A 26,427-nucleotide genomic window follows, 5' to 3' on the forward strand; every position below is an offset into this window, starting at 1 on the left:
CTGTGAAAATTAACTCTATCCCAGCTGAACCCAGGACAGTCTGTAACACAGAAACTGAACCATGTTTCATCAGAATGGCAAGGTAGATAGATCACAAGTCTCCAGTGAAATTTACAATTACTTTTATCCATTGTCTGAGAGAAACTAGCAGAGATATATTTTTTTTTTTTGAGCTGGTAGAGAACTTGGATGTGGCCCTAACTCTTCTGCATGCAGGTTGTAGAGCTGCATGGCTTTGAATTCCTTCCAAAGTGGGACAGCACATAAGATCCCCTTATATGTCAGTATTTTTTAAATATGGTCTGAATGGCTAACTGTATTGAGCAGTTAAATCTTGTTTGGCTGAATGAAAGAGGATGGTTTGAGTTCACTTTGGTTGTGTCTTGTGTCAGTTTTCTATGCCAAACGTATGACACAAGCACTAAAATATATATAAATATTTTAGTCTAGATCTTTTATTCTCCTGTGAAGGACTCCAGAAATAGTGAAACTCCTCAGTTAAGCTGTCATTACAGAGGATCAGTGCATGTAATTATCCCCGTTTTCACCATCTTTCACTTTTTCCTCAGTTCAGCTTTAATGACAGTTTTAACTGTAGTTTTCTAGATGCCCTTAGCAAAACCACTTTTAGACTTTTTGGACTGAAGATAATGAAATAACTAATTTCATTATGTATCTTCAGGGAATCAAGTAGTAGAGTAGAAGACTGGTAGGGATGTTTCACAATATGACTTGTCACTTTGACAGTCACAAAGTGTAATCCAATGCCATGGGTTTTTTTATTGCCATTGGAAAAAATGTCAGATATTAAAGATGTCTGAAAGTGTGTGGCTGATCAAAACCTATCTTACCCTCTTGATGTGTTCAATTTTAACATGTTACATTTAGTGTACCAGACCATATTGAGCTGCAATCATAAAGTCTGTGGTTTTGTTCTTCTCATTATCTTGCAGTGATGTGTTTGGGGTTTTTTTCCTCTTTTCATTTAGATGCAGAGCCTGAAAGGTGGTACAGAAGCCATAGCCCATTTGGACCAGTTAGAAGCTGATTATTATGATCTACAGCTTCAATTATATGAAGTGCAGTTTGAGATCTTGAAATGTGAAGAGCTGCTGCTGACAGCACAACTTGAAAGCATCAGAAGACTGATGTCAGGTGCTTTATGCATTTTAATTAAGATGTAATCTGTAAAAGATAATTCTTTTTCTAAGAGTCTAGTAAAGCCTGTGGGAATGAAATGAACAGATTCTTTACCATGTGAAGAGCTGGATCTTCTAATATAAGTACTGTTAAATTAAAACGTACACCTGTTCATAAGGCCTATACATACACATACAGAAGTTTTGGTCTGGTTCTCATTGCCTGTGTTTGGAAATAAGCATATAAGATAATATGTAAGTTTTGGAAAGCTAAATTCAGGGAGGAAGAAATGTCTTAATTACTGGACTTGTCTCACTAAAAATTTGCATTGGTATTATTCATTTATTTGAAGTGATTGGTTTTCCAAAGGTATTCCTGCAAATTGGAGTCCTTCAGCTAAACTTTGAAGCATGTTGTGTTGGCCATCTGACTGATTTAAAGCAGTGATGGAAACCTTATGTTTCCAGAACCTCCTATACCTTGCATGTGTACAAACTATGGAAATGGTACAGGTAAATCATAAAGTGTTTTTGAATCCATTTCTGTCCTTTAGATCTTTCTATAGTTAATGGTTTTATTCACACAAGCTCTGTTTCATTGTTTAGTGCATAGAGCTTGTGTAGCAAATTTTGTTATGGATAGAAAAGTGACTTAAGAAGAGAGATTTGAAGCTGGATTGTATTGTGAGTTGCCTCTGGAAAAAGAGAAAACATAGGTATCATGAATTCTTCTCACTGTTATGTGAATCTCCTCCTTTTCAGCTTGCGATGGCAACACCTGTAACTGCATGTAGGGAAGATGAGGGTTGAAAACTCTGTAAATTACTTTAAAAAAAGTGGTGGCTTTGACTAGGTGCCTCTGTGGAGAGCTTTGTGCTTTGGAGATAGATAGTTTTTGTACTTGGGAAATCGGACATTTAATTTTGGTACTGAAGACACAGTATGGTTTGCTTACCTGCAGACCGAATTAAATCCCTTGAACAGGAGGCTGAGAAGGAATGTGTATCAAAATCCTTTCTCTTTGATGTAGTGACAGGAAAACCTAAGGGCCCTCAGAGGTTAAGACTGCTGTAAAAACATCACAGGTCATTAGGGCTTGTCATTAATGTTTTCTCCAGAAATCTCAAAAAACCCTCCAACGCCACAACCTGATCTAAAATAAAAAAACCCAACCACTTAGCTAACAACCAACCCTCTCCTTCCCCCATGGCAACAAAATAGTTCACTGTTCTGGCTTTTGCTGTTTTAAATTTGTAAAGTTTTCCTTAATAATAAATCCAAAAGTTGGGGGTTTTTCCTATTAAAGACAGCTGTCTATGTTAGAAGGAATTACTCTTTTTCAACAACTCTGTTAATATCCCATAGGAAAGAAAATGAAAAAAACAGTTCTTAAATGTGTGGGAATTTGCTCAAAGGATGAAATTACCTCTTCGGACTTTACTTACGTTGAGGGGATAGAGCAATTAACGTGAAGAATGGGACAGAGAAGTGGCTACATCTCTTCAAAATTGTTCAGCATCAAATCTGAATGAAAGCATCTAAAACATATAATGATCTTTTAGTATGTGCTGTTTCTTGTGCTGTCAAAGAGAAAAGAATGGTCTGTTGCATCTTCTGTTACACTTCCTTTTTAAAGTGTACTTATAGTTAGTAAAGTAATAGCCTTTTAATTATGCACATCTGTATGGTTTGAAATACATGTGTATTAGTGACTTGTAGAGGCTGTTGCTATTCTTTACTCGTTGATGGTATTGGCTCTGCAGAGATATTTCAGAGAGTTTGGGATTCTGTTTTGATTTGAGGGACATCAGCAGTACTGCTAATGAAGTCCCAACAGATTTCTTTGAGAGGGTGATTTGATTTGACTGCCAGTTGGTTCTAAGCTAGCAGAAAAACATTTTCTTTTGCAAATTTAGCACATTGGATCTGAAAAGAATCAAATGATAATAGATTGTCATATTATAAAAAACAGTAGGAGTTTTTTACTGTCATTAAGCAAAGACCTGCACTGAAATTCACAAAATGTGAATTTATTAGGTTAGAATTGTAAAGGCTCTTATCCTATCCATACAAACTATTTGTACATCCTTGTAAGATGGTTTTGTGATGCAGGCACGTGTAAATTCCTGTCTTTAACTCTGCATGAAAGTGTTCTAAAACAAAATTTGCATGTAAATTCTCCCATTTTATAAGTGCATGGCAAAATATAATTGTTGTAAGCCATGAGTCTTATTTTTACTCGCCGATGTCTCAGTGTGGGTTCTAGTAACTTGGCAGTTTTACATACGGATGAAACTTTATGTTGGTTTGTTTTTGTTTTTTTTTAACTGAACACTGAAGTAATGAATCTAGTAGGTCTGGTTTTGTTACATTTTATTTTGAGGTTATACAGTGCTCTGCTTTCTTTTCTGGTCCTGCTATGACTTCTGCTGAGCTGAAATGAGCATGACAGTCAGAATTTTGGTTGCAGCAGAAAATGTACAAACAAGTAACATGAAGTGACAACAGCTTTTAAAATGGACACTGTAATGAAGAAAACCCTGCCCCTCTCTCCAAACGATTTAGTAGTAGAAGTAGGAGGAAGTCACGGTCTTGCTCAAAGTAGTTGATGAAGTTGGAAGGAGAAGGTTTAGTGGTGCTACAGAGTAGACACTTCACAGTCATGCCAGCTGTATCTGCCTGTTTCAGCCAGCAGTAATGCATATCCCTCTTGGTCTATTACAAAAGTATCCTATTTTGTATGCCAGTGAAATAAGGAACAAGAGGCCTTTGCTGCTTCTTCATCCCAACATTCTGCAAGGATTTATAATCATCACTCTTTTCTTCTTGGCAAGAGATGAGACGGCAGCATTCAGAGATGAGCTGAATGTTATACTGAATGCTTCATTCAAGAGGCTAAAAATCATGAGTGTTGATAAAACTATTAGTAATGACCTCCTTTTCAGGACTGTAATGCCCTGAAGGACTGCCTTGAAGTTACCCTTCCTCTGCTGCCTCTGAGCAGAAGCAGTGACTGGGAGGTCAGAAATGTCCTAAGAGATGATTTTTGGTGTTTTGTTGTCTGATTCCCTTTTCATGAAATTAATAGTCGGTTGTGGCAGAAGAATCTCACGCCAAAGATTTCAGAAAGAGTCTGTGTATCCTGAACTTTGTAGTGAAGACCAGAGGATATTACTGCACATTGTGGGTCCCTTGTGTTAGTTAAGAGACCCAAAGGCATACATGGACACTGTGATCAAGTTAGGCTACAGACACAAGTGTACATTTACAGTTGCATTGTTTTTTTAATGCTCTGAGCTTACTTGAATACCAGGCTGTGCTTCATTGGTATTGATTTCTGTTCTTCATATAAAGTTTAAAGCCCTACAGTGTTTTGCTGTTTAGTGCTTTTCCTCTGACCTTTTGATTTTCGCTAGTCCTCTGAAGGGACTATAGCATTCTTCTACATTAAATCTTGCAACTCAGTGGGAGGGTTGTTGTTGACAAAACAAAATGTTAATCAAATACAAACTATTGATTTGACTTTTTCATTGCTGACATTTTTAAAACAGAGAAGAGAGATGAAGTGGTATATTATGACACTTACGAAAGTATGGAAGCCATGCTTGAAAAAGAGGATATGGCAACATCTATACAGTTGCAAAAAGAGGAGCTGCAAAAGTTACAACAAAAAATCCGCCAGCTGGAAGCAAGGCGTGGACGTATTTCAGCCAAGAAAGCCTACCTCAGAAATAAGAAGGTATTATGAAATTGCAAATTTCTAGCATAATTAGCAAATTTAATAAAACTTCAAAAGGTTTCATTTCAGATACAACTTCCAAGTCTCACAGAATTTTTGTGAATTGTATTTACTACTTACTAAAAGTTGTTTTACAAAATACCAAATACAATAGCATGTATTACTAAATTGATATGTTTAAGATTCCATTTACCTTTTAGCTTTAAAGGAACCTTTAATTATTTTGAAGTCAACAAATAAACTTGTTTCTATTAACTAATCAGAATACTTTAATGTGGAGAGTACATGCTAGAATGCATGTTCTTACAGAGAGTAATTTTATATATATTTGCAGAAGAGAATTTTCAAAGGTGTTTTCTCACTAATGAGATTTATTTTCATTCTCTTACTTCATCCCTTTAAACTTATGTCATGTCATTGATACTCTATTCAGCAGATATATATGAAATTCAGTATATATTCTTAATTTGTAAAACTAGGCATGCTATTTAGGGCCACTTTCCTTTTTCATTCATTACATGATGCGAATGCTGTGCATAAAATTGTTTTAATATAGCTAATGTTTTGAAATTGTGTATCAAGTCTATGTATGTTCCTTTTTCCCAGAATGACTCTTTTATTGTTCCCTAGCAGTTTGTGGTTACATCAATATGCATTATTAATGAGCAAGATAGCTTAATGAGTAGAATAGATCAAAGTTTTGAGAAAGCATTGTAATACTTGTTATAAAATAGGTTTCTAACCCATACTATATACTATAGGGCTGTGCAGAAGTGTCACTTGAGACCTCATTCTAGAGTGGGATCAGGGGTTGGTGTGGTTGTATGTTCCCAGTCATGTCCCTTGATGTGGGAGATGACCCCTTTACATAAACAATTCTAGTAGATTGAGGGTAAAGCCTTCAGGTCTTGCCTCCCTTTCGTAACTAATGTATCTATTTCTGTACCTGAATCTGAAGCATAACACAGCAAACAAAACAGTAGTTCATACATTTTATATTTTGGATTTTTTGTATTTCTTCAGACATTGTCCTGTCTCTGATTAACACAATATGGAGAAGACTGCAAATAAATTATTATGAAAGAAATGTCTCTTGTTAGCCAGTTATGAGAAGTCGTTTGCTCAGAGTTATGGAGTTTCTTTTATGTGACTTTGTAAAAAGAAAAACTATCAAGAAGCTGGGCTTTTTAGTACTTTAAGGAATAGATCCTATCTGTCATGGTGTGCTAATTAACATAGGCTACATTATAATAGTTACGCTACTTTCTCCTGAATATGAAAAGACACTTCTGGCATCTTACAGAATAGACAAACCTGTTCAAAAGTGACAGGCTGCTTGCTGTTTCTTACTCAACTTACGGGAGTTAACAAGTGGAAAAGCAACAGTGAAGCAGGACTAGAGATTTTTTAGCATGCCTTCTCAGCGGTATAAAGAGCTAGTCACCTTCAATTGGCTCATTTGTTTCAAGGTAATGCTATGATAAAATACCTTGTTTAAGCTGGAAGAATTAGTTCTAGGCTGCAGCACTAGTTGCAGCATGCCTACTTGTGCAATGAGACATGATGCAGAGTTGTATGCGGCAGTATTGCTCGTCTGGGTCTGCGTGTGGGAGTAAGTAATATAGTCATGTCTACTCAACGTTGTGCTGGACGAACATGGTTATACTGCTTTCAGGACCTGAGGTAATGTCTCCACGTGGAACTTCAGTGCTGGACATAACAGCACTCTCAGAACTAGTTCCAGCTCTTTACTGATTTCATTGCCCAGTATGGCATTATCTGCAGTTGAGTACTGCATTGAGATACTTAGCTTTCAGCTTCTAAAGAAGTCACAGATTAGAATAATGTGTATTTAAACTTGGAGGGGGAAACAAAAGGTCTTTACCTGAGCAAAAAGAATAGGCAGAACCTGTTGTTGTGTGCCATTTTGCAGCACTCAGGCAGAAAAGAACATAGCTGTTCTGAGGGATATTTATGTCAGAGGTATTTACTGTAGCTGCTCTTATTACTGCTGAGTAACGCAGAGCCTTACTAAGCTTACTGGTAATACCTGAAAATCAAGACTCTTGTGACTTTGATTCAAACATAAACAAGCTTTGTATCTTGAGTGACAATTCTAGAGATACTGCAAAACATTGTTAATGAAAACTATTTATAGTGCCTGACGAGGGTTGTGGTACTTTACAAAACAGGGAGGGAAAAAGGGTTCTGGCTCTTCAGAGTTTGCAATTTAAGTTAAGCATGCAGAACAAAGGTACAGATGGGATGCAAAAGCAGACTCTAGATGGTGAAAATGAGCGTAGTGATGACTGAACGTTAAGTGGAGAAAAGAATTGAGTTTTTGAGGGTGCATTTGGAAAGCGCATGTACTATGCGGTAAATGTCTTTCTCAAAGTCTGTCTGTCTCTCTCAATTAAGAAACATTTATTGTTGAACTGAGATGAGAGTCTGCTTAATGCTTTTCAGATGAAACGCTTGTTTCGGCAAAGTATCTTAAAACAGACCTGTAAACCAGTGCTCTGTTTTGGAGTGGGTTGGTGAGGTTTTGGTGGATTTTTTTTCCTTTCTTTTTTGTATTTTTTTTTTTTTTAACCTTGTCCTGTAGTTGAAAACAAAAAGCAAGCTGTGCATTAAGTGGTGTATATCACAGTCTTGTGATACAGTTAGAAATTACAGTCCTTGCTCATTATTAGGTTTTGGGCAACTGAAGATTCCCTTAGGAGAATGCCTTCTTTCTAGCAGCAGATACCATGATTAAGAAAAGAATAGGAAATTATTCTCTAGCATTAGTTTTTCTTTTTCAGAGGAGGTTGTTTCATCATCTGGGTATTTGAAAATCTTCTCGGTTAAGGAGGTAATGCAGTGAAAGGAAATCAATTACTCTGTGTAGAATAAGACTATATGTAATATAAAATTTGATGACTATAGTCTCCATTTATTTTTCAGAAATTCCTTCCCTGTTTTTGCAGTTGAAGCTTTTATTTTTTAATGATGTTGTCAAATAATTCTACCAAACCTTTATTTAGAAACTTTTGTTAAAAGTTTTGTTGCAAACCTCATTTTTTGATTCTGAATAACTGAGCCAGCATTTTTTAAATTTATGGTTTTACAGAGGTTGATGTTCTTTTGCTGTACTACCATGAGTATAAACTCTTTATTCTCCTTTTTTTTTTATACAAACCTATTTGCCTTTGTTAAGCAGTCATTTCCTGATGTTCCTTTTTGTTGATGACAGTGAGTTAGTTATTAAAAAATAAGATTTTAATAGCAGTCTCACTATTTTTTTTATTTCTTGAAAGCTAGTTTCAAAGATTTTTCATGCAGGGTATCCCTATTGTTATCCCAGTCTACCCCCTGCTGGCTGCACAGTAGTATTAATTAGTTTATCATGTGGAACAAGCAGCTGTTTTATTAGGGAACTAGATTTACAGCAAAGAGTCAAGGTAAAAAAGATGGTGAAGAAGGTGTCTAGAAAAATATCTTTGGAAAAGTAGAGTTGTGAAGAAACTGAATTATTTTACATCCAGGAAGGGTATTCCTCATCATGAGCAGACTGGGAGAAGCAACTGATTGGTGAAGCTGTTCAGGGTATGTTCCTAATGTGTGCTTTGATCTGGGAAGCTTCCTCATGTGCTGTTGTGTCCATTTAGTAGGGCACCTTTGCTGCTTTGCAGGCCCGGAGTTTAAAGCGTAGCCCATGCCAAAGCAGGTGTTATATAGATGCAGTGACAGCTGCCATAGGGTTACTTGGTATGCTTTCATATTATTATTGTTGTTATTATTGTTATATGCTTTCATATTATTATTACAACAACAACAACATAAGAGCATAACTACACAGAACAGTTATAGTAAAATATGGTTTCTGCGCATACTGAGCTTACTAAATGAGAAGCTAACCTTTTAATTGGGATGCTTTTCAATCTGAAAGCAAGGCTCACTGGAACTAGTTAAATATAATGCTAATGCAGATCTCTTTTACATATACTGCATGTTACTAGTCTTAAACATGGTAGCTTATCCAGTTACGAGGGTTGAAAGGGTTCCTCAGCTCTCCCTTTTTGTCACTTTCGTAGAAGTACAGTTTGATACTGTGAAATCAGCCAGAGGATTAAAAGACATGAACGTTATTCCTTGATGCTCTCTCAATTCTATACAGTTGGTCAACATCTGTCTTGAAGGGTGACTCTCACTGGACATAATGATCCTGCTTTCGCAGTGCTGAGAAGGAAGGACTACCTCACATGTGTAGCAGGCTGTATTCCTGCTCATACACCCAATTATGATGTTTTCTTTTTTTGCCAGAGTTTGTTGGTTTATGTTCAACTTGTCATCTGCCATAATCACCCAGATAATTTTCTTTAATGCTGCTACCTGGGTGGTTTTTTTCTTCATCCTTTGTTTGCAGTTACTTAATCTTGTCTACAAGTAGAACCCTGCATTTGTCCCTATGAAATTGCAACCTTTTTTTTTTTAACCATTTCTGTAATTAGTTAAGATCATTCAGATTTCTAATCCTGTGCTGCAACATGTTTTCAGCCCCTCCTGGTCTTTTATTATTTCAAGTCATAGAGATGTAATTGCATTAAAGTAGGTTGTTTATTAGTGTAAAGTCAGCACCAAGTATGTTTTGGTCTGGTTTGTCCCCTTTACATCCTTAAAATATCGTTCATTATTACTCTTAATCAGAAAGATTTAAATACTGATGCTAAAGAGAAAGTGTTTCATAAAAGACATGTCAAAAAACGCAAACCAAACTTAACATATGTTTTCTCATTATTTTATAGTGCTTTTTTATATCTTGTAACATACATTCCTTGTTATTTTAGAAGACTTTTAATCAAACTTAACACACAGAGAATAAACTATAAAGGTACATCAGTAGTAGTATTACAACAAGTCTTTCAGATTCTCTAATAATGTTCTGAAGCTATTGCTGTGTCTTTGAAATGCAGAAATGAGGTGCATTTTGCGATTACATTTTGCATTTTGCAGTTACAAATTAAATGAATTAACTTTTCCAGCTGTATTAAAAACTCTTTTCATCAGGGAAAAAATCGCCACAAACAAACATAAAACCCATCAGTGTTTAGCTATATATATGTATAAGCTTCTGATGAAGCTGGGACACTATTTCCACAGAAACTTATGCTCTTGTTGGTTACCTGTATAAGGCACCAACATTGATGGTTTTACTGTTTAGAAACATTCAAGACAACATGGGTTTCTGTCCTATACAGGAATACTGGCTACCTTTTTATGTGATCACCGGATGTCCATAGTCAGCTTGTAGGAGAAAGTAACTTTATCTGCATTTCCAAGTGTCCAAAACTGTGGGCTTCTTTTATCCCTCCCCTCTTTGTTTTTGTGTCTTTCTGCCACTACTGTAGTATCTTGGTGGCTGGTAACTCCGTCAGCTGCCCCAAGCAATGCCTCCAGTGGCAAAGCTCCTGTCTGGCTCTACCCAGTAAGTCAAGCTGACTGATGCCTGAGAAGCCCCCTGCTTCGGTATTATAGCTACAGTCACACTCCAAACTACTTTCTAACACCGCCCCCTCTTACACAGCCTAAGATCTGTTTCTAACTACATACACATCTGACGGTTCTGGTTCTTGTGGTGCTTGTACCAAGCCTAATTTGATTGCCCATACTGCCTGGTTTCCTGGCCCTCAATATTGTCCTATGAATTTGTCTGTCTTGTTGCTACTCTTAAATTCCTGCACATGCCTTTTCTTTGTAACTGATACTTAATTCAGTTCTTTCTATATTATCTACCTGAAGTTTGAGTGTCGTCCTGTTTCTTGTCATCTATTTATTGTAACATGGCCTGTTTATTTTGGTTTTTTTTTTTTTAACCTGTTCTTATTTGCAGGCAATGTAATAAATGCTTGTTTTTAAACCAGACGTTACAGATGTGAACTTGGTATAATAAATGAACCTGCTTGTGCATGCATAAAATTGTAACAACTTTATTAATGTTTGTGCTTGCAGATTGTACATGCAAAAGATGAACTGACACTTGTAAATGGGAAGCTGTCTAGTTGCATAAACAGGAATATGTAGTATTTTTGAGAGTTAGTTATTATCCATGTATACAAATACATGGAGTTACACAAGGGTTTTATGAAGTATTTGACAAATTGGTGTTTGTTGCCACTTCTGTACTGGTATTGTAGAACAGACTTTTCAAGCAGCTGTTACTTGTGTATATTCTTTTGGCAGTTAAAAGTAATAGATTTGGGTTTGTCTGGCTTGGTTTTGTTTTCATTTTATGGTTTTACTGTAAGTTAAATTAGCTTGGTTAAATTAGCTTGTCTGAGATAGGCTTTGTAATTCTTATTTTTCTAATTCTTAGTGCTATTTGCTAAATATGACATTATACCCTGTAAATAGATAATAGAAATACATATTTTAAAGATAACATTTTATTGTGTCTACAGGAGATCTGTATTGCAAAGCATAATGAAAAGATCCAGCAGCGTCACCAGAGTGAGGATGAATATAAAATGCACCATACTGTTCAGCTAGTAAGTTTGAGTTTTCTGCTGTTGGGTTTAGTGTTTAGTTAATAGCTTGCATTCCTCATTATACATTAATTAGGAGAGTATTCAGAGTGATAGCTGTTTTAGAAAAGATGGTGTGTATCCCTGACCTTTGCACCATGGATTTCTGTATCATATTATGCTGGTAAGGGGGAGTGTATAGCTGTGTTAGGATGACATTGAACACAAGCAAATAAAACAATTCTTTAATGTTAGGTTCACAGTCTAAGTGATTACTGCTAGGGTTAGGCTGCATGCAGTTTGTTATCAGGTACACATAGATGATTCTGGACATCTTCAAGTACAGTGTCAGATATGCTGAGATGAGTGAGGAAACCATACACATTTATTCTTGAATCTTAATAAGCTTGTCTGTTATTTTCTTCTTCCTACAAAAGAAATCACTTGAATTGTGTTGTATAAAGATGTAGTTTCAGTTGTGTGCTCCACAATTCTCTGCACAGTCTCATCGCAGAGAATAGGCTAGCTAGTCTAACTCTTGTGCTGAACATAATAGACTTTATCTTAAAGAATATTCAAATTCTGGGATAGGTCTTGGGAGCTCATATATAGTATCAATATTTAATAAAGATCACTGACAAAGATGCATTGAAATCCAAGTCTCTTCAATTCAGGCTTCAATTAGATTAGTGAAAGTGATTCTATTTCATCCTTATAAATTTTTAACATTGATACATTTGTCCAGGAAGTCAGCTGCATAATTTATTTTATGAAAAGGCTACTTGTGAAAGACAGTACTTATTGGCATACCCTTTAAGCAACTTCTCTTTTCCCAGTTTTTACAATAAGGCAAAGGAATTTGCTGTGTGGATTGTAGTCCCTTTATCATTCTTAAAAATAAGACTTGACAAAGCTGAAGGACTTTCTTGTCTCTCAAACATTACAGGGCTTTTTAGTTATTTATTTCACAGAGTTGTCCACTTGCCTTATGTAAAGAACCTTATGCTAATTTTTTTCTTTTTTATGTTGATAATGTGACTGAAAATTTGTACTGTTATTGTAAAATAGGTTTTCTGCCACTCTTTTTCATAAAGAATTTTGAAAAGATAAACTGAAGGTTGTCCAAACCTGAAATCAAATAACAATTGCATTTTCACTATTCCTATTTTAAAAAAAAAACAAACCAAACAAAAAAACAGCAAACAAACAAAAAAATCCCTTGAGTTTGAGACTGTTTCAGGAAAATTTTGATCTGATTGCCTATGTAACATGCAAGTGTGGTGGTAGAACCTTCCTTTCTTCCTGCTATAATCTTTTCTTTATGCTTCTGTTTTAACTTCTTTGCTGCATTGCTCTGTTATTTTCTTTTCTTTTCATCATGTGCTTCTATTACTCTTCACCTTTTCCTGTTTCCTGTCCTTAATTTTTCAGACATGTTCTCCTCTTCCTCTCCCTAATGCATCTATACTTACTTACTTCCGAATCACAGGAGTTGGCTCTTTTTGAAGGACACCAGGCCACTAGCTGACTTCTGAAAATGACAGGCAGGCAGACACTACTTTTGTGTTGACCGAATGACAATAAAAGTTCACAGAAGTGATCAGAATTTTTAATTATGATGATGAAGATGAGCTCTTAAAAGTCATACTAAATGTTGTGAGTCATTTAAGAATGAAAACTGCTGTTTCTGCTCAAGTTTTTTTCCTTATAGTCACCTGTTCTATCACTTTTCCTGATAACTTCTGAACTTGCATACAATGACTTCTGCCATCTGGTAACTAGCATCCACTTTCAGTAAATTTGACTGAAGAGTAGTGTTTTGTTTCAAAGATGTAGTAACTTTGCTGAAGTTTTGTGAAAATGGATGACTAGTTAAAGGAGGTGGATCAAAATGTGTGTTTTCATGGAGGTAAGATCTCTAAACAAGAAAAAAATACAACTGTCTTAGTTGCAAGGAAGAACTTCAAACCTTTATTGAAGTAAGATAACAGAAAATCAAGCTGGATTAAATAATGACAGCATAAGTTAATTAAACAGAAAACTTTCATTTACTGTTGTAAATTATAATGAAAATGTTGACTTAATTTGCTCAATATTAGATTTAATACTGGGTGGCACTGAGTTCCATGATTTCTTGCACTGTGAAAATACTATTATGACTTGTTTTAAATGGGCAACCTTGCAATTTGGACTGTCATTTTGTTCTTGGAATGAGAGAAAATGGATACTGGTTTGCTGTCTGGCTAATTTGTACTGTTTATAATTTAAGGGGGCATTTTTCAGTATAATAATCTGTCACGTCTCTAGTTCTTTCTCATCTTCCAAGGTAACAAGTCAAGTGTTCCAATTCCAGATTGAAATCTTTCTTTACTGAGTTTGCATTTCTTTGAGATTATAAAACATGAAATGTATAATATTTTTTAAGGGGAAGACAAAGGCCAAGTTTTGAAGTTCAGAAATGTGTTTATTTGAGAAGTAGATAGTTAGGTAATACTTAAAAATTAGCAGAAGAGTTATTTTAATTCAGTTTTTTTAATAATGCTAAACATAGCATTGGATATAATATTTACATGTTTTCCATATATTTTCTCAGAAGCGAGATCAATTACAAGATGAAGAGGAAAGAAAGAGCTCCTGGGTTAGTCAGGAACGACAGAAAACACTGGACAGACTTCGCACATTTAAACAGGTAACAGAGGAAAAGTTGTTCTTTTCCACCAGTTTCTTTTGCAAAAGACATTTTCACCCGTTCCAGGGCTAGACTATCCTATTAGCTATTGTCTTTCATTGTGCAGTTAACTGTTCTTTGGAAAATTTACAACAAAATACAGCATTGGCGGTAACGAATTCCTCTGGCCATTGCATTCCCAGTGCCGTAATAAGCTTCTTTTCACTCTTACATCTACACCTTGTGACAAGACACTTAGCAAATGCTCCTAAAAGAAGTACAATCTAAATGGTATTTCCCACAAAGAGCATTACCATCTGACACACCCCCACTACTACTGGTTGCTAGAACACCTGCCAGTACCTGCCCCTTGCTATTACAATGGAAGTATCAGAAAATGGATGGAAGGTGGAATGAAGCGGAGAGAGTAAGTAAAGGTGTGAAAGTGTGAGAAAACAGAGACTGTATTAATTGGCGAGGACTTTTTTTTGTTTTGCTGAATACATAAAAAAATACAGGTATGAGAAGTTTCTTTACTGGAAAGCTGTCTTGCTCAGCAGTACACTGTTTATCATATCTTTGTTGTGCAAGGCTTTTGAATTGCATAGCTTCTGTAAATTAAAGCAAATTTACTTACTTTAACCAGCAACTGTTAAGGAACTGACTTTACGTATAGGCATGTTTATATTGTTATGATGTCTTGCTCTAGGCCTACCACATTTGTGTAAAATGTATTAGACCTGTCTTTCAGAAGCAGTTTAAATTTTTGCATAAAAATGGCTACAGATCAAAGTAATGTGAAAAGACAGATACTGAGGCAGCAAATTTAAGAACTAAATAAAAAATACTTTGGAAAGTCTCAAAATACTTGATGTTTTCAAGAGACATGTTTTTAAGCAGTATGATTCACATCTAAGGCCAGTGTATTAGGTCAGAGAGGATGGGAGCCATTGACCACTTTTAGAAAAGGAAAGCAAGAGGGAATTTCGAATTTTAATTTCCAGAAAAAACAGTTTTGAATGTACAATCTGGTTCTTAGTGAAATCCTAATTCTAACCCATGTATATCCCTGACTAGACCAATCATGTGTAAATTGCTGCTTAACCAAGAATAAAAATTAAGAAAACTGATCATTTTTAGTGTAAAGGTGAGGATATATTTGTTTTGTTTTTACATCCAGAGCAAAATGAATGAAAATAGCAGATGAATTCTGCTTGTCAGAAAGGCAAACCCTAATGACAGGTACTTAGAATCTAGAATAGTGTGTTGCATGTACTTATCTAATTGTCAATAACTTATTCACTTTAGCGGTACCCTGGGCAAGTAATACTTAAATCAACCAGACTACGGCTGACTCACGCCAGAAGAAAATGTGCAGCCAGCTCAGCGTCCTGTGTCAATCAGCCTCAATCTTTGCCAGCAACCATACAAATTCAAGAGAAAAGTGAAGAGGTAGAATTGGAAAATGCAGTTCAGCCTTTGAAAGTGCAGGAATCCACAAGCTTAGAACAACTTCAAGATATCTCGTTACCTCCCAATGGTGTTACCTCTGAACTGCCTCATGTTAGTACTTCTTCACTCAGCAGTAATGAGCTTCAACCGGAGGCTGTTACTGTAGTACCGCTTCCACCCCCTTTGCCTCCACCACTTCCACCTCCACCTCCACCTTTGCCCTCCAAGGAAGATGCCACCAAATCCTTAGAGAAAAGCGACAGCTTTGTTAAACGTCAGAGTGAGGAGAAGGGAGTCCAGCACTCTTCCGGTATCCCGCCAGCACATCTGTTTGACAGCAGTCAGTTAGTCAGTGCCAAGAAGAAGCTTAAGAAGACTGGTGATCTAGAGGGTTTACAGAGGAGGAAAGGTAATGTTTTCATTTCTGTGCATTTAATTGTAATGCACATCAGTTCCTCTTTTGAATTGCTCTATAGAAAAGTGTATGCTGTGGTGATTCATTTATAATTATTAATGGGAAAGTTGTTAAATCCTTTTCAGCTGACAAACGTTGCCAACTCAAATTTTAGGACCTATACAATAGCATGTGGTATACTCGTTCAGTTAGACAGAAAACACTTGTGAAACTGTATCTAAGATATACCACGTTAGACTAGCTAGAAAATGGAGCTAAATGTTGTCTAAAAGAATATTTTCCTATCTAGTTTACAGCCAGCACTGCACATACTCCATGCTTTACCTGAGGGTGTGGTGTTTTTTTAATAACAGAATTTTACACCATTTCTGACCTAGTAGAATTAAAACTTGTCTTGGGACATAGGAAACCTTGAGAATGCTTTCTTCAAGGTTTCTTCAAATTTTAATACAAAAATCCACAAACCTTCAAGTACTCTTCAGAGCTGAGTAAGAATATGTAAGTTTAACTGTAACTGGAAATTAAATCTGTAATAACTCAGCAAAGCGTGTTAATAAATAGTTGAAAGATCAAAAACTTCTTTGGAAACTGAAGAGAATGAATAGAGCACAGGGCTGAGCTGGGGGATCTGTTACAACTTGTTGATTCTGTGCTACTTGTTCTTGACTGTTTATCCTTTATCCCATATGTAAAATGGGAAGAATGGCAGCAATGATTGAACAAAATAATCCTGGTGTTTCGGTGAAACATGCTATATTGGAGCAAAGGTTTTATTCGAAAATCAGAGATGGGATTTTCAGAAGTGCTCAGCTGAGCTATTTTCCTGGAAGTCACTGAGAAAAAGTACCTTGAGTTGGGCCTTGATTCACACTGCTGTAATATGGCTGTAATATTTTATTAAAAATTCTATGTGGCTTTGTCAATTACAACTACAGAAAACATCCCTCCATTGACATTTTCCCTCATCTAGATAAAATCAAAATTAGAACTGTCTTCATCAATCAGACAGAAACAAGAGTGTTTCCTCTAGAATTGTCTTTAAATGACTGAAAACCTTTGAAGCAACTGAATAGTTAGAGAATTCTTAAGCTCCTATGAATCCTGCAGGTCACAGGTAAAGTGTCTTAAGTTCATTATCAATTTTGATGCTGCTGTGCTCCATTTTTGGTTTTCTGTAGTCCTGTTGTTTAGTTTTTTGATACCCATTTTATCTTGCAATTTTATATAAAGCACATATTGTGTGTGCAATTTGATATACATCACAAAATGACAAATACAAAATCAAATTCCATCCTCCCTCTTAAGAGTATTGTTAATGTCTGCAGCAGCACTCTACCTGCTGCTCTGCATTCCCCAAGATGTTCCAAGTCTCTAAGTGGCTTCAGAAATTTGTCTCTGTATGACAGATGAGTGTCTTACAATCCTTCCTTCCTCCTTAAAATGTGCAGTCCTGTATTATTCTTTTATTTCTCTCTTTTCTTTGTGTCTATTCCAACTGTCTGGGCCATTAGTCTGATGGACAAAGCTGACTCCTAAATGCAAACCAGGATTTTACAATGTATTCTACAAGACACATACTCATCTGTTGATTGATACGTGCTAGTGTATGCAAGCTATTTCAAACTGTTGTACTTTTATTATGACGCATTCTCTGGGATACAGATCTTACCTGCTTGTAGCTCTTCAAAGAGCCAAAGCCTGATTTTTATTTCTGCAGAGAAGTAGTTTCAAACTGGTGATAAAGGAAGGATTTTGTGATAAAGTATTAACTCTTACTTCTCTGTTTTCATTAATTATAAAGGAAGGGAATTTATATAGGCATGCTGTGACTAGGTGCTACTACATACATGAATCCAGAGCAGCAGGAAAGTGCATGCTGTTGCAGTTGACTATACTGCTGCTTCCCTCACTGACATGTAGTAATAGTCATATAGTAGGTATAATCAGCCACAAAATGCAAGTGCTGATAATGGATTGCACAGTCCAATACTTAAGATACGTACTCACTACCTGAGTTTCAAAGTCAAGAAAGATAATGTAATAAACACTTTCATTGTGTCAGATTCATTGCAGCTATTTTGATTTTTCTGACTGCAAACAGGAAAGCCATCTTGTTTAAAGAGTTTTACTACCTGCCTGATAGGAGGTTAAGTGGTTTCAGAAATTATAATTGTCTGTATAAACCAGTTTTGACCTGGTAATAGGGAAGATAAACTTGGAGACTGAAACAGTATTGGAGCTACCATTATACTTATGGTATGGCACTGCCACATTAATAGTATACGGCTACTTTTTGGTCTGTAGGAAATATAAATGAAGACTGATAAAATTTAGTAAAAATAATGTTGAAGGTCTTTTGATTTACTGCAGTGAGTTCCCCGATGGATGAAGTGCTGGCTTCCTTGAAACGTGGCAGCTTTCACTTAAGGAAAGTTGAGCAGAGAAGTCTCCCTCCTTTTCCTGATGAAGATGATAGCAATAACATCTTGGCACAGATCAGGAAAGGGGTGAAACTGAAGAAAGTGCAGAAAGATGTTCTGAGAGAATCATTTACAATTCTGCCTGATACTGACCCTCTGACAAGGAGCATCCATGAAGCATTGCGACGAATTAAGGAAGCATCACCTGAATCGGAGGATGAAGAGGAGAGTTTGCCTTGCACAGACTGGGAAAATTAACCTGTAATTAACCTACATTTAAAAAAAATAATATTTCTTCAACACTTTTCGTATAACAATAGCAGCTAAGCCTCAGGTTGTGCGTTCTAGGAGACTTAGTATGAATGTTACTAAACTGTCTGACATCCAACGTGGTAAAACATGCACATATGAATTTAGTATTACTGACTTTTCCAAGAATTAAGGTTTATAGTAAGGAAAACTTTTTTTAGGCAACATCTTAGCCTTTTATTGTTTGAATACTTTTGCTGAATATTGACAGGACTACTCCTATAAAAAGCTCTGTTTTATTTAGTAAATTTGAAGGTACCGTTTGCAGCTTACCAAAAAGCTTTAAAAAGCTTTTAAGTAATAAAGCAGCACAATCACTCTTGGACACATTTGTACTTATTTTCTAATTACTTCTGGCCTTGCAAAAATTTAGCACATTTATCATTTCAGACTGAATAGCTTCAAGTGAAGGGCGGTTAGATTTGACTGCTGAACACACTGAAATCTCATTGGTTACCCTGTGTGACTGACTCTTTGATAGCTTGTTTTCAATCTGTAAACTCTCTGACTTAATTGAATTTCCAGGCTGTAAACAGTAAATATACAAATATAATTTATACTTCTGCTACTCCTATGAATCCCGTGAACTTCCATTATACTAAGCTACAGTGCCTGAAAGTGCAGATACTAGACTTCAGCTGATTAAATTAATGATTTCAGGACAATGCAGAAATTGGCAAGAGATTAGTTTTCAAAATTATGGCTGCATCAGTAGTACAAATGGATTCTTGATTACAACAACAGCATACAGCACTATTCTTCTGTGGTGGTATTTTTCTGCTACTGGCATGTGGATGAACTTAAGTCTCAGTTAAAGTTCCCACTGAACTTAAAATTTGGAGAAAAGAGAGGTATGACAATCTGTAAAGACTTTAAAAATCTGTTTAGAAATCAAAGCCTATTTCAAGAATACGGAAGATAAGTATTTATAATCCTTGCAACACAGCTAGCAGTAGAAAAAAGATAACCTTTTTGGGTGTTCACAATCAGGCATTTCTACCCTGGTTAGTTATTACCGTAGCTGGAGAGTGGCTATTGATAAAAGTGCTACAGCCGTTTAAAAAAGTGATGGTGACTTAGCCCATCATCTGCTGAATGTTGTTGTGATTATGAAATACTGTGTCTCAAACTGTTCCATTGTTATGCTATTTTATTCTTATAATAACAATAATAATAATAATATTATTATTATTGATTTTTAAAAAGGAAAATAAATGTTGCCTTTATTTCCTCATGAACTAGCCATTGGCCACACTAATGATTTAATAATGTTTAATTATGGCATGTTCCTTCTATTCCATACCAAATGTACTGCTAGTTTTGGAGCTGAAAATCCAGGAGTGGATTTTCTTGCTGAAACTCGAAGATAATTTCATTCGGATGTAACTTTTTTCTATACTTGCATACTGAAAACTTCCACTACCACAGCCCTTTAGAAATCAAGTGACAGCTATAAGAAAAGACATGTCTTGGAATTGACTTGGCTTTCTCAGTGCAATTATTCTCATTTCCTAGATAACTGAGCAAATTTAAACATTGTGATTTGGTTTGTGTAACTTAGTCTTTGGGATCTTGTTTGCAATTTTTAGCAAGAATACACTTTAATACTACGGGTCATTTAAAAAAAAAAAAAAAGGAAGGAATTTTCCAAGAGTAACTTCAAATTTTTTTTAACCTAGTTGGTGGACCTTCTAAACATTTTCCACTGGAAGGGTATCCTCTTAGAAGTCTTACGTGTACATTGCCATGCAATATAAATACACATTTTCCTCTGCTGTCTTTTGCAGCTCCATAGAAGCAGTTCAGAGTGCAGGTTGAAAATCACTGCCATGCAGTACCTGTAGTGCACTGGCTGTTGTCCCCTTTTTACAAGTCTACAATTACGGCATCTTCCCCTTTTAGGGATGCAAGCCTGTCAAATGCTGAGGTCCCATGAAATCACTTGGACTTAGAGCAGGATGCAGCATCAGAGTTCTGAGTGTGTGCTCCTTGGAGTTCTTCACACATCTGGGAACTGCTTTCTCTTACCAATGTCATATTTTGTTATGAAAAAATCCTGGGTTTATGAGATGAGACTATTTAACCGGTAGTACAGATTTGATTGAAAAACAGTTGTACAAAATAGCTAACAGCTCAGAAAGGAAAAACGGGCCCCTGCTATGGAACTGTGTGAAATAATCTTGGAGAACAGAGATTGAGACAAAGCCCTTGTGAGATTCAGTTGAATAAATACTTTTTCATGTAGATGAGTGTGCTTGCTTGAACATATAGACTGGTTACCCAGAATTTATTACATGAGTCAAATCTGCTTAAAGTCTATTGTAGAAATTGCAGAATAGTATTTTTTATTATAAGGTTATCCATTTAATACCATGCTTTAAGATTGACCTACTGATTTTTAACTGTAAGCTCTGCACATACAAAAACCAGTTGCATAGAGATTTTAGGTTGAAAACAGTTATACAAAAGTATATTGGCACGTATGTTACGAGCTATGCTTAATACATGTACATCCTTATAGGCTAAATGTAATGCAATCATTTGCCCTTAGGACTGAAGGCTAAATCTGATATAATGATGTTTTTCAAGTGCCAAAAAGTGTTTTAATGTATATGCAAGGAGTATTAACAATGTCTACTGAAGTGGTTTTATTAATTATTGAAGTTTGAAGACAAACTAATAGTAAATAATTCCTGCAGGAGATCTAGTAATCTCTTGTATTACCTGCTTTATGAGTTAACTTCTACATACAGTTATGACTAACTTTTGTAAGAGCAGTTCCTTCCTTATGGACAATCTAAACCACGTACAAAAATGTTGAGGCATTTTATGGATTGGAAGTACAGCTGAACAAGCAGTACACAGAGGCAGTAACTTCTGTATGAAAAATCAGAAGATTACTGGTTATCAGAAGTATGCCAAGCATGTGTGTGTGCACACATAAATCACTTATAGTACATTAAGAGCACTATAAGTAATGCGAAACCTGGGTTCCTGGGAGTGGTGGACAAAGTAACAGATAAGAAGCTAGCTTTTGGTCTGTGTATTTAATCCAGTATTTTGGGACTCTTCCAAGTATGTGTTCACTGCCAGCAATACCAGAAGGCAAAAAAAGACCTGGTCATACTCTGTGTGTCCTGGCTCCAGAGTTAGTGTGTCATTACCCTGGGAGCAAAGAATAAAGGCTTTTGAAGACGCTGCTCAGTATTGCATGTTGGAATTGGCTGATAACGTTGATCATGGAGTATTTGTACAGCTGTTTAGCTTTTCAGATGTTCCTTTTTCTTTTTTCCCAAACAGGTGATTCACAGCCACTGATGTGAGAAAAGAAACCCCAGCTGAAGATTACTTTTCCTCTTCATTTCTGAATATTCAGAGCCAGCAGTTATGACCATCAATTCCACAGGAGGCTTTCTTTGGCAAATGATTCAGTACATGGAAAAAATGGCCTGAAATGTTAATTTTCGGGTCACTTTTTTCTTTAATTTGTTCAAAAAATTCTGGTTTGGGCAGAAAGCTAATTTGTTTAGATGTGCATTTTATATAATCAAGAATGCCCAATTCTTAAGCACTTTTTATATTTGCGTTAGTAATATGTGGCCAGTTAAGTGAGGGGGGCATTTTGAGTTGGGAGAATACTTGCTGTTAGAGTAACTTTGGGATTCAGCCAAGACATCAAACCAGCTATAAAACGTCCTCTTCACTGCACTGAATATATCATCTGCTTGAAAATCCAACTAAATAGCTCCTTGCAGAGAAGCTTGCTGTGTAGCAGTGTGATATTCCAGAGAGCAGAATTCCTAGTTGCACTACAGTAGCTGAAATTCAGTAACATGCAACTAAGACTTTTTTTCTTCTTAGTTTGAAGAAGTGTATGTCAGTATGAAGAGTAACAGGTGACCACAGCACAATGAGAAACAAGAATTCAGTACATATTCAAGAATGTGTTTGTTTCCAACATGGTACATTTAGCAAGACATACTGCACACCTTTTTAGAAGGTCATTTGTAGTCTGACACCTTTTTAAATTAGACATTTTCATGCTTTTTTAAAATCATATTTAGCTATGCTGAACCAAGTTAGTTATACTTTTATCATGTTACAAGAAGCAGTATTTTGAAATTTCATACTTAAATTTATTTTTCTCTTTTGGATTAAAATGGCTTTTAATTACTCTAAGCAGCCTTCTTTAAAAAAGATCAAAGCATTTAAACATACTGGTAATTCAGTTGTGAAAATCATGCTTCTTTTGCTGGTTTTCATTATTCCCTTTAGTGGCTGCAAAAATGTTTTTATTTCATACCCAAAAGCCTACTGGCTGGGAAAAAACTTCCCTTTTGATCCTGACTATTTGGTTTTTTAAAGGAGAGTCACAGCTTCCTCTGCGGTGAATACTTAGAAGTAATCCTGAACTTCATGACTCACGGCTGCAGGCAGCTACTCTTACAATACCATAGTACTAAGAGGTATGTCAGTACAGAGATACAAGTAGCCTTGTACCATCTGGAAACTCCATGTGATATTAAAGTCAGCCCATTACAATTCTAGGAAAACTGAATTTTCACTAGCCTTTTATTTTTACTACCATGACATACTACAGAATGACATGTGTTTGAGAAATACACAGTCGCTGTCATTTGTGCAGTGTGGTCCATTCACTGTTGCTCTTGTGACGGACAAACTACTATGGGGATTTAGTTTTTTTAAGTGGAGTTATGCATTGCTGTCATGTAATGGAACACGTACTGTGTTAACGTTTATAACAGGAGATTTCACGTCTTGCCATTTACTTATATAAAGAGGAACAGGAGAACTTACCTTAGCAATAGGCTATGTAACCTAAAGGAACGTCAGCTCTTGGACCCTTCAGTTGTTTTGCTGTGGCTCTCCTGAAATTAAAGCTCTGTCAAACATCTTGAAAGGATGTCACTTTACCCTTGCTATCAACAGGCATTTCCTTAACTTTGTTGCCTTATTTATAAAGTTAGTGAACATGCATTTTCAAAGCACCTGTGAGCAGTGTTACTGTGGAGTTGTATTGATTTTGCTTTATTAGTCTTCAGGTCTGTATTTTTCTGTCCCAAGATCAGGTCTATGAAACACATGGCACTGGCTTTCCAAGGACCTAAAACTACACAGTATTTTTTTCTTAAACTGCTTCTCTGAACCCCGAATTACATGGTGTGGTTGCAAGCTGTCTAATACTGTGTTCATGCAGCAATAACAGCAATTTCAAAGTTCATCATAATCATTTGACATTGCCTATACCATAAGCTGTGTGTATTTTTACTCTACCTTTGTCTATACTACCAGTCACACCACATTAAAAGTGAGGTAATCAAATAAATTTTTGGCTGTAGCACAAAACAGAACTATGACGTAGAATGGTAATTCAGATTATACAGTTCATCTGAAGCTTAGTGCTAAATTAACAGTGGTGATGGAGCAACTTTTATGTCCGTTTTTTCTATTTTCCAGCCTGCAGTTTTATTCCTTAGATTATGCATATGGGACACTAGCAAAATTCCAAGCCGAGGAAAAATAGTGTAATTTAAAGTAGAGGTGCAGTGGTCCCCTTGCACAACATTTGTGTGTACAGTTTACCACTGTGTTGTGATTTATCTAAATAGCTCCATGCTGTACTGTACTACAGTTTTCAGATTTGTTTGCCAGATGATCTGTCATCTTTGCCTTGAAAAACGCGTGCATGATTGAGAAAAATTACTGCCCTTAATCTGTTTTCTATTTAGCCGAAATCTTAGATTCCTGTAATAGTTTAGGTTATAGAAGTGGAGTTCTCATACAAAAATGTATTTTATGTGCACGCAAAAAGTAGTTGTTATGCTGAGCATAGCAGTTTATATCAGTTCAAAACTGCCATCTTCAATGTGGAAAGCGCATGGGTTTTTTCCACACACTGCTAAAAAAAAATTCCTCGATTTTTAATTCTCCCTGAGTCACTAGATGTCACAATTTCACATAATTCTGCACTTCAGTATAAAAGTTGTGCATATTAATGTACAGGCTAATGCATAAAACTTCCTGTCCTCTGTAATGTGGAATTTTGCTGTGGGATGGCTACAGCAGCAAATGGGGAAGGTTTAAGTATATTTACAAGAAACTTACGGAAATTATGACAGTCCTGCATTGAGATTGGTTCCTCCGTAGCTGGGAAAAGCTGTGATAATTGTGTTAGTCCTTGAGAAATCTTAGCAAGCATCACTACAGGAAAACACACAAACATATGCAAGGAAAGAGAACCTCCATAAAAAGACGTTTCTACCTATTGGTATTTTTCATTTGTGTCTGGGCTTCATTGTTGTTGCTGCATTTTTCTGTTGCTCATCATTTATCGTAAGCAGTTTGTTAGCTTTCAGGCTTTTTTCACTTTTAGAAACTTCTTTGTTCTGATTAGAACTGTTTTAGTATAGTATAACTGATCCAGGTGAAGAGTTGGAATGCGTAATGTTATTGTACAAATGCTTATGTGAGGACTGAAAAATCTTTCATGAGTGAGAACAAGAAAACGAAATACTCAATTTCTACTAAAATAACCAAAATGTAAGGTAAACAGCAATAGTCTTTTGATCAGAAATGGAATTTGCATCAACATGATTTCATGCTCTCATTCACAGATGTTCCAGATCCTTTCCAAATGACCAATAGTCTTATTTTATTCACTTCACTATGTTTTCATATGTTAGTTAAGTTACCTGTCTAGGGTAGGTGAAAGCTTTTTTATTTTTCTTAAATATCACTTTTAAGGTTTGGGGTGGGTTTTTTTTTGTTTTGTTTTTTTAAATCTGACAGTTTGCATCCTACACCAGACACCTGTAAAATAAATTAGTATGATTATATATTGTGTTCTTTTGTGGCTGCATCAGGGATAGAATTCAACATACTTCACTACATTATTTGTAAAGAATCATTTTGAATATAAGCACTATATTCTGTAATGTTTAATATTAAAGTAATGACAGGTGCATTTTTGAAGGTGCAACTTAGTAAGGAGGCAGAAACTTCTATTGGTTAATGTTACCCCTACTCCATTTGTTGCACTGAATTTCAGGAGTGTAATTTGTAAACCAAGTTTGCTCACATGTGTGTAATCAGATTTTATTTTCATTGTAATGCTTATGTAATTAAATTATCTGGATATATTTCTGGTAATGATTCCATAAGCATGGACCATATGTTGTTATGTTTAGCACTATGGAATTAATGTTAAGAACAAGCAAAGTTTCTGGCAAAGAAAAGGAGTAAACAGGAGCACCTTACTGGGAGAGCACACTGCATGATTTCAGTGCTACTGGAGCTGACAGACAGTAGGTCATCCTAAACTTGACTGCAGATTGCTCTTTGGTGTACTAGCACATTGACATACTGCTATCAGTGCTGTAAAAAGTACAGCCATGGCTATTTTTAACCTATAAATATACTGTAATTTAAATTTTTCCTAAAAAATGAATTTATATTTAATTGCTGCCTAATACATAAATACTTAAAATTAGGATTTTTAGAAGGGTCAAGGGTGGGTGGGCATGCCAGTATATTTTTGGGAGGGGTTGTTGTATATACAGTTCTTTGCACTTCCCATTCACTTTGACTGTTAATCCGAAACTCCCAGCTCTGACTGTGGTGAATCTGCAACCTGACATTTACGTATTTTTATTGTGATTCAGGTCTTATATATTCTGTGGCCCAGAGCTTCAGAATTTGACAGAAAAGGTCATCTTTCCATTCTCAAATGTGAATGCTCTGATGTACCTCTCATATGGAAAA

At 35.9% G+C, this 26,427-nt stretch overlaps 1 protein-coding gene across 1 annotated transcript in view; it reads left to right on the top strand.

Annotated features, from left to right (window-relative positions):
• JMY (junction mediating and regulatory protein, p53 cofactor) overlaps positions 1-18,600 on the top strand; it is a 64,635-nt gene extending 46,035 nt beyond the window's left edge. The window contains exons 5-10 of the mRNA XM_010582860.1: positions 990-1,155; positions 4,691-4,878; positions 11,319-11,405; positions 13,975-14,070; positions 15,358-15,910; positions 18,287-18,600. Of these exons, the coding sequence (XP_010581162.1) occupies positions 990-1,155; positions 4,691-4,878; positions 11,319-11,405; positions 13,975-14,070; positions 15,358-15,910; positions 18,287-18,594 (1,398 nt within the window). The 3' untranslated portion in view covers positions 18,595-18,600. The remainder of the gene's footprint in view (positions 1-989; positions 1,156-4,690; positions 4,879-11,318; positions 11,406-13,974; positions 14,071-15,357; positions 15,911-18,286) is intronic.
• The last annotated feature ends 7,827 nt before the right edge of the window (positions 18,601-26,427 follow it).

The sequence above is a fragment of the Haliaeetus leucocephalus genome, unplaced genomic scaffold, assembly GCF_000737465.1.
Source record: "Haliaeetus leucocephalus isolate CR32 unplaced genomic scaffold, Haliaeetus_leucocephalus-4.0 Scaffold849, whole genome shotgun sequence".
NCBI classification, from domain to species: domain Eukaryota; kingdom Metazoa; phylum Chordata; class Aves; order Accipitriformes; family Accipitridae; genus Haliaeetus; species Haliaeetus leucocephalus.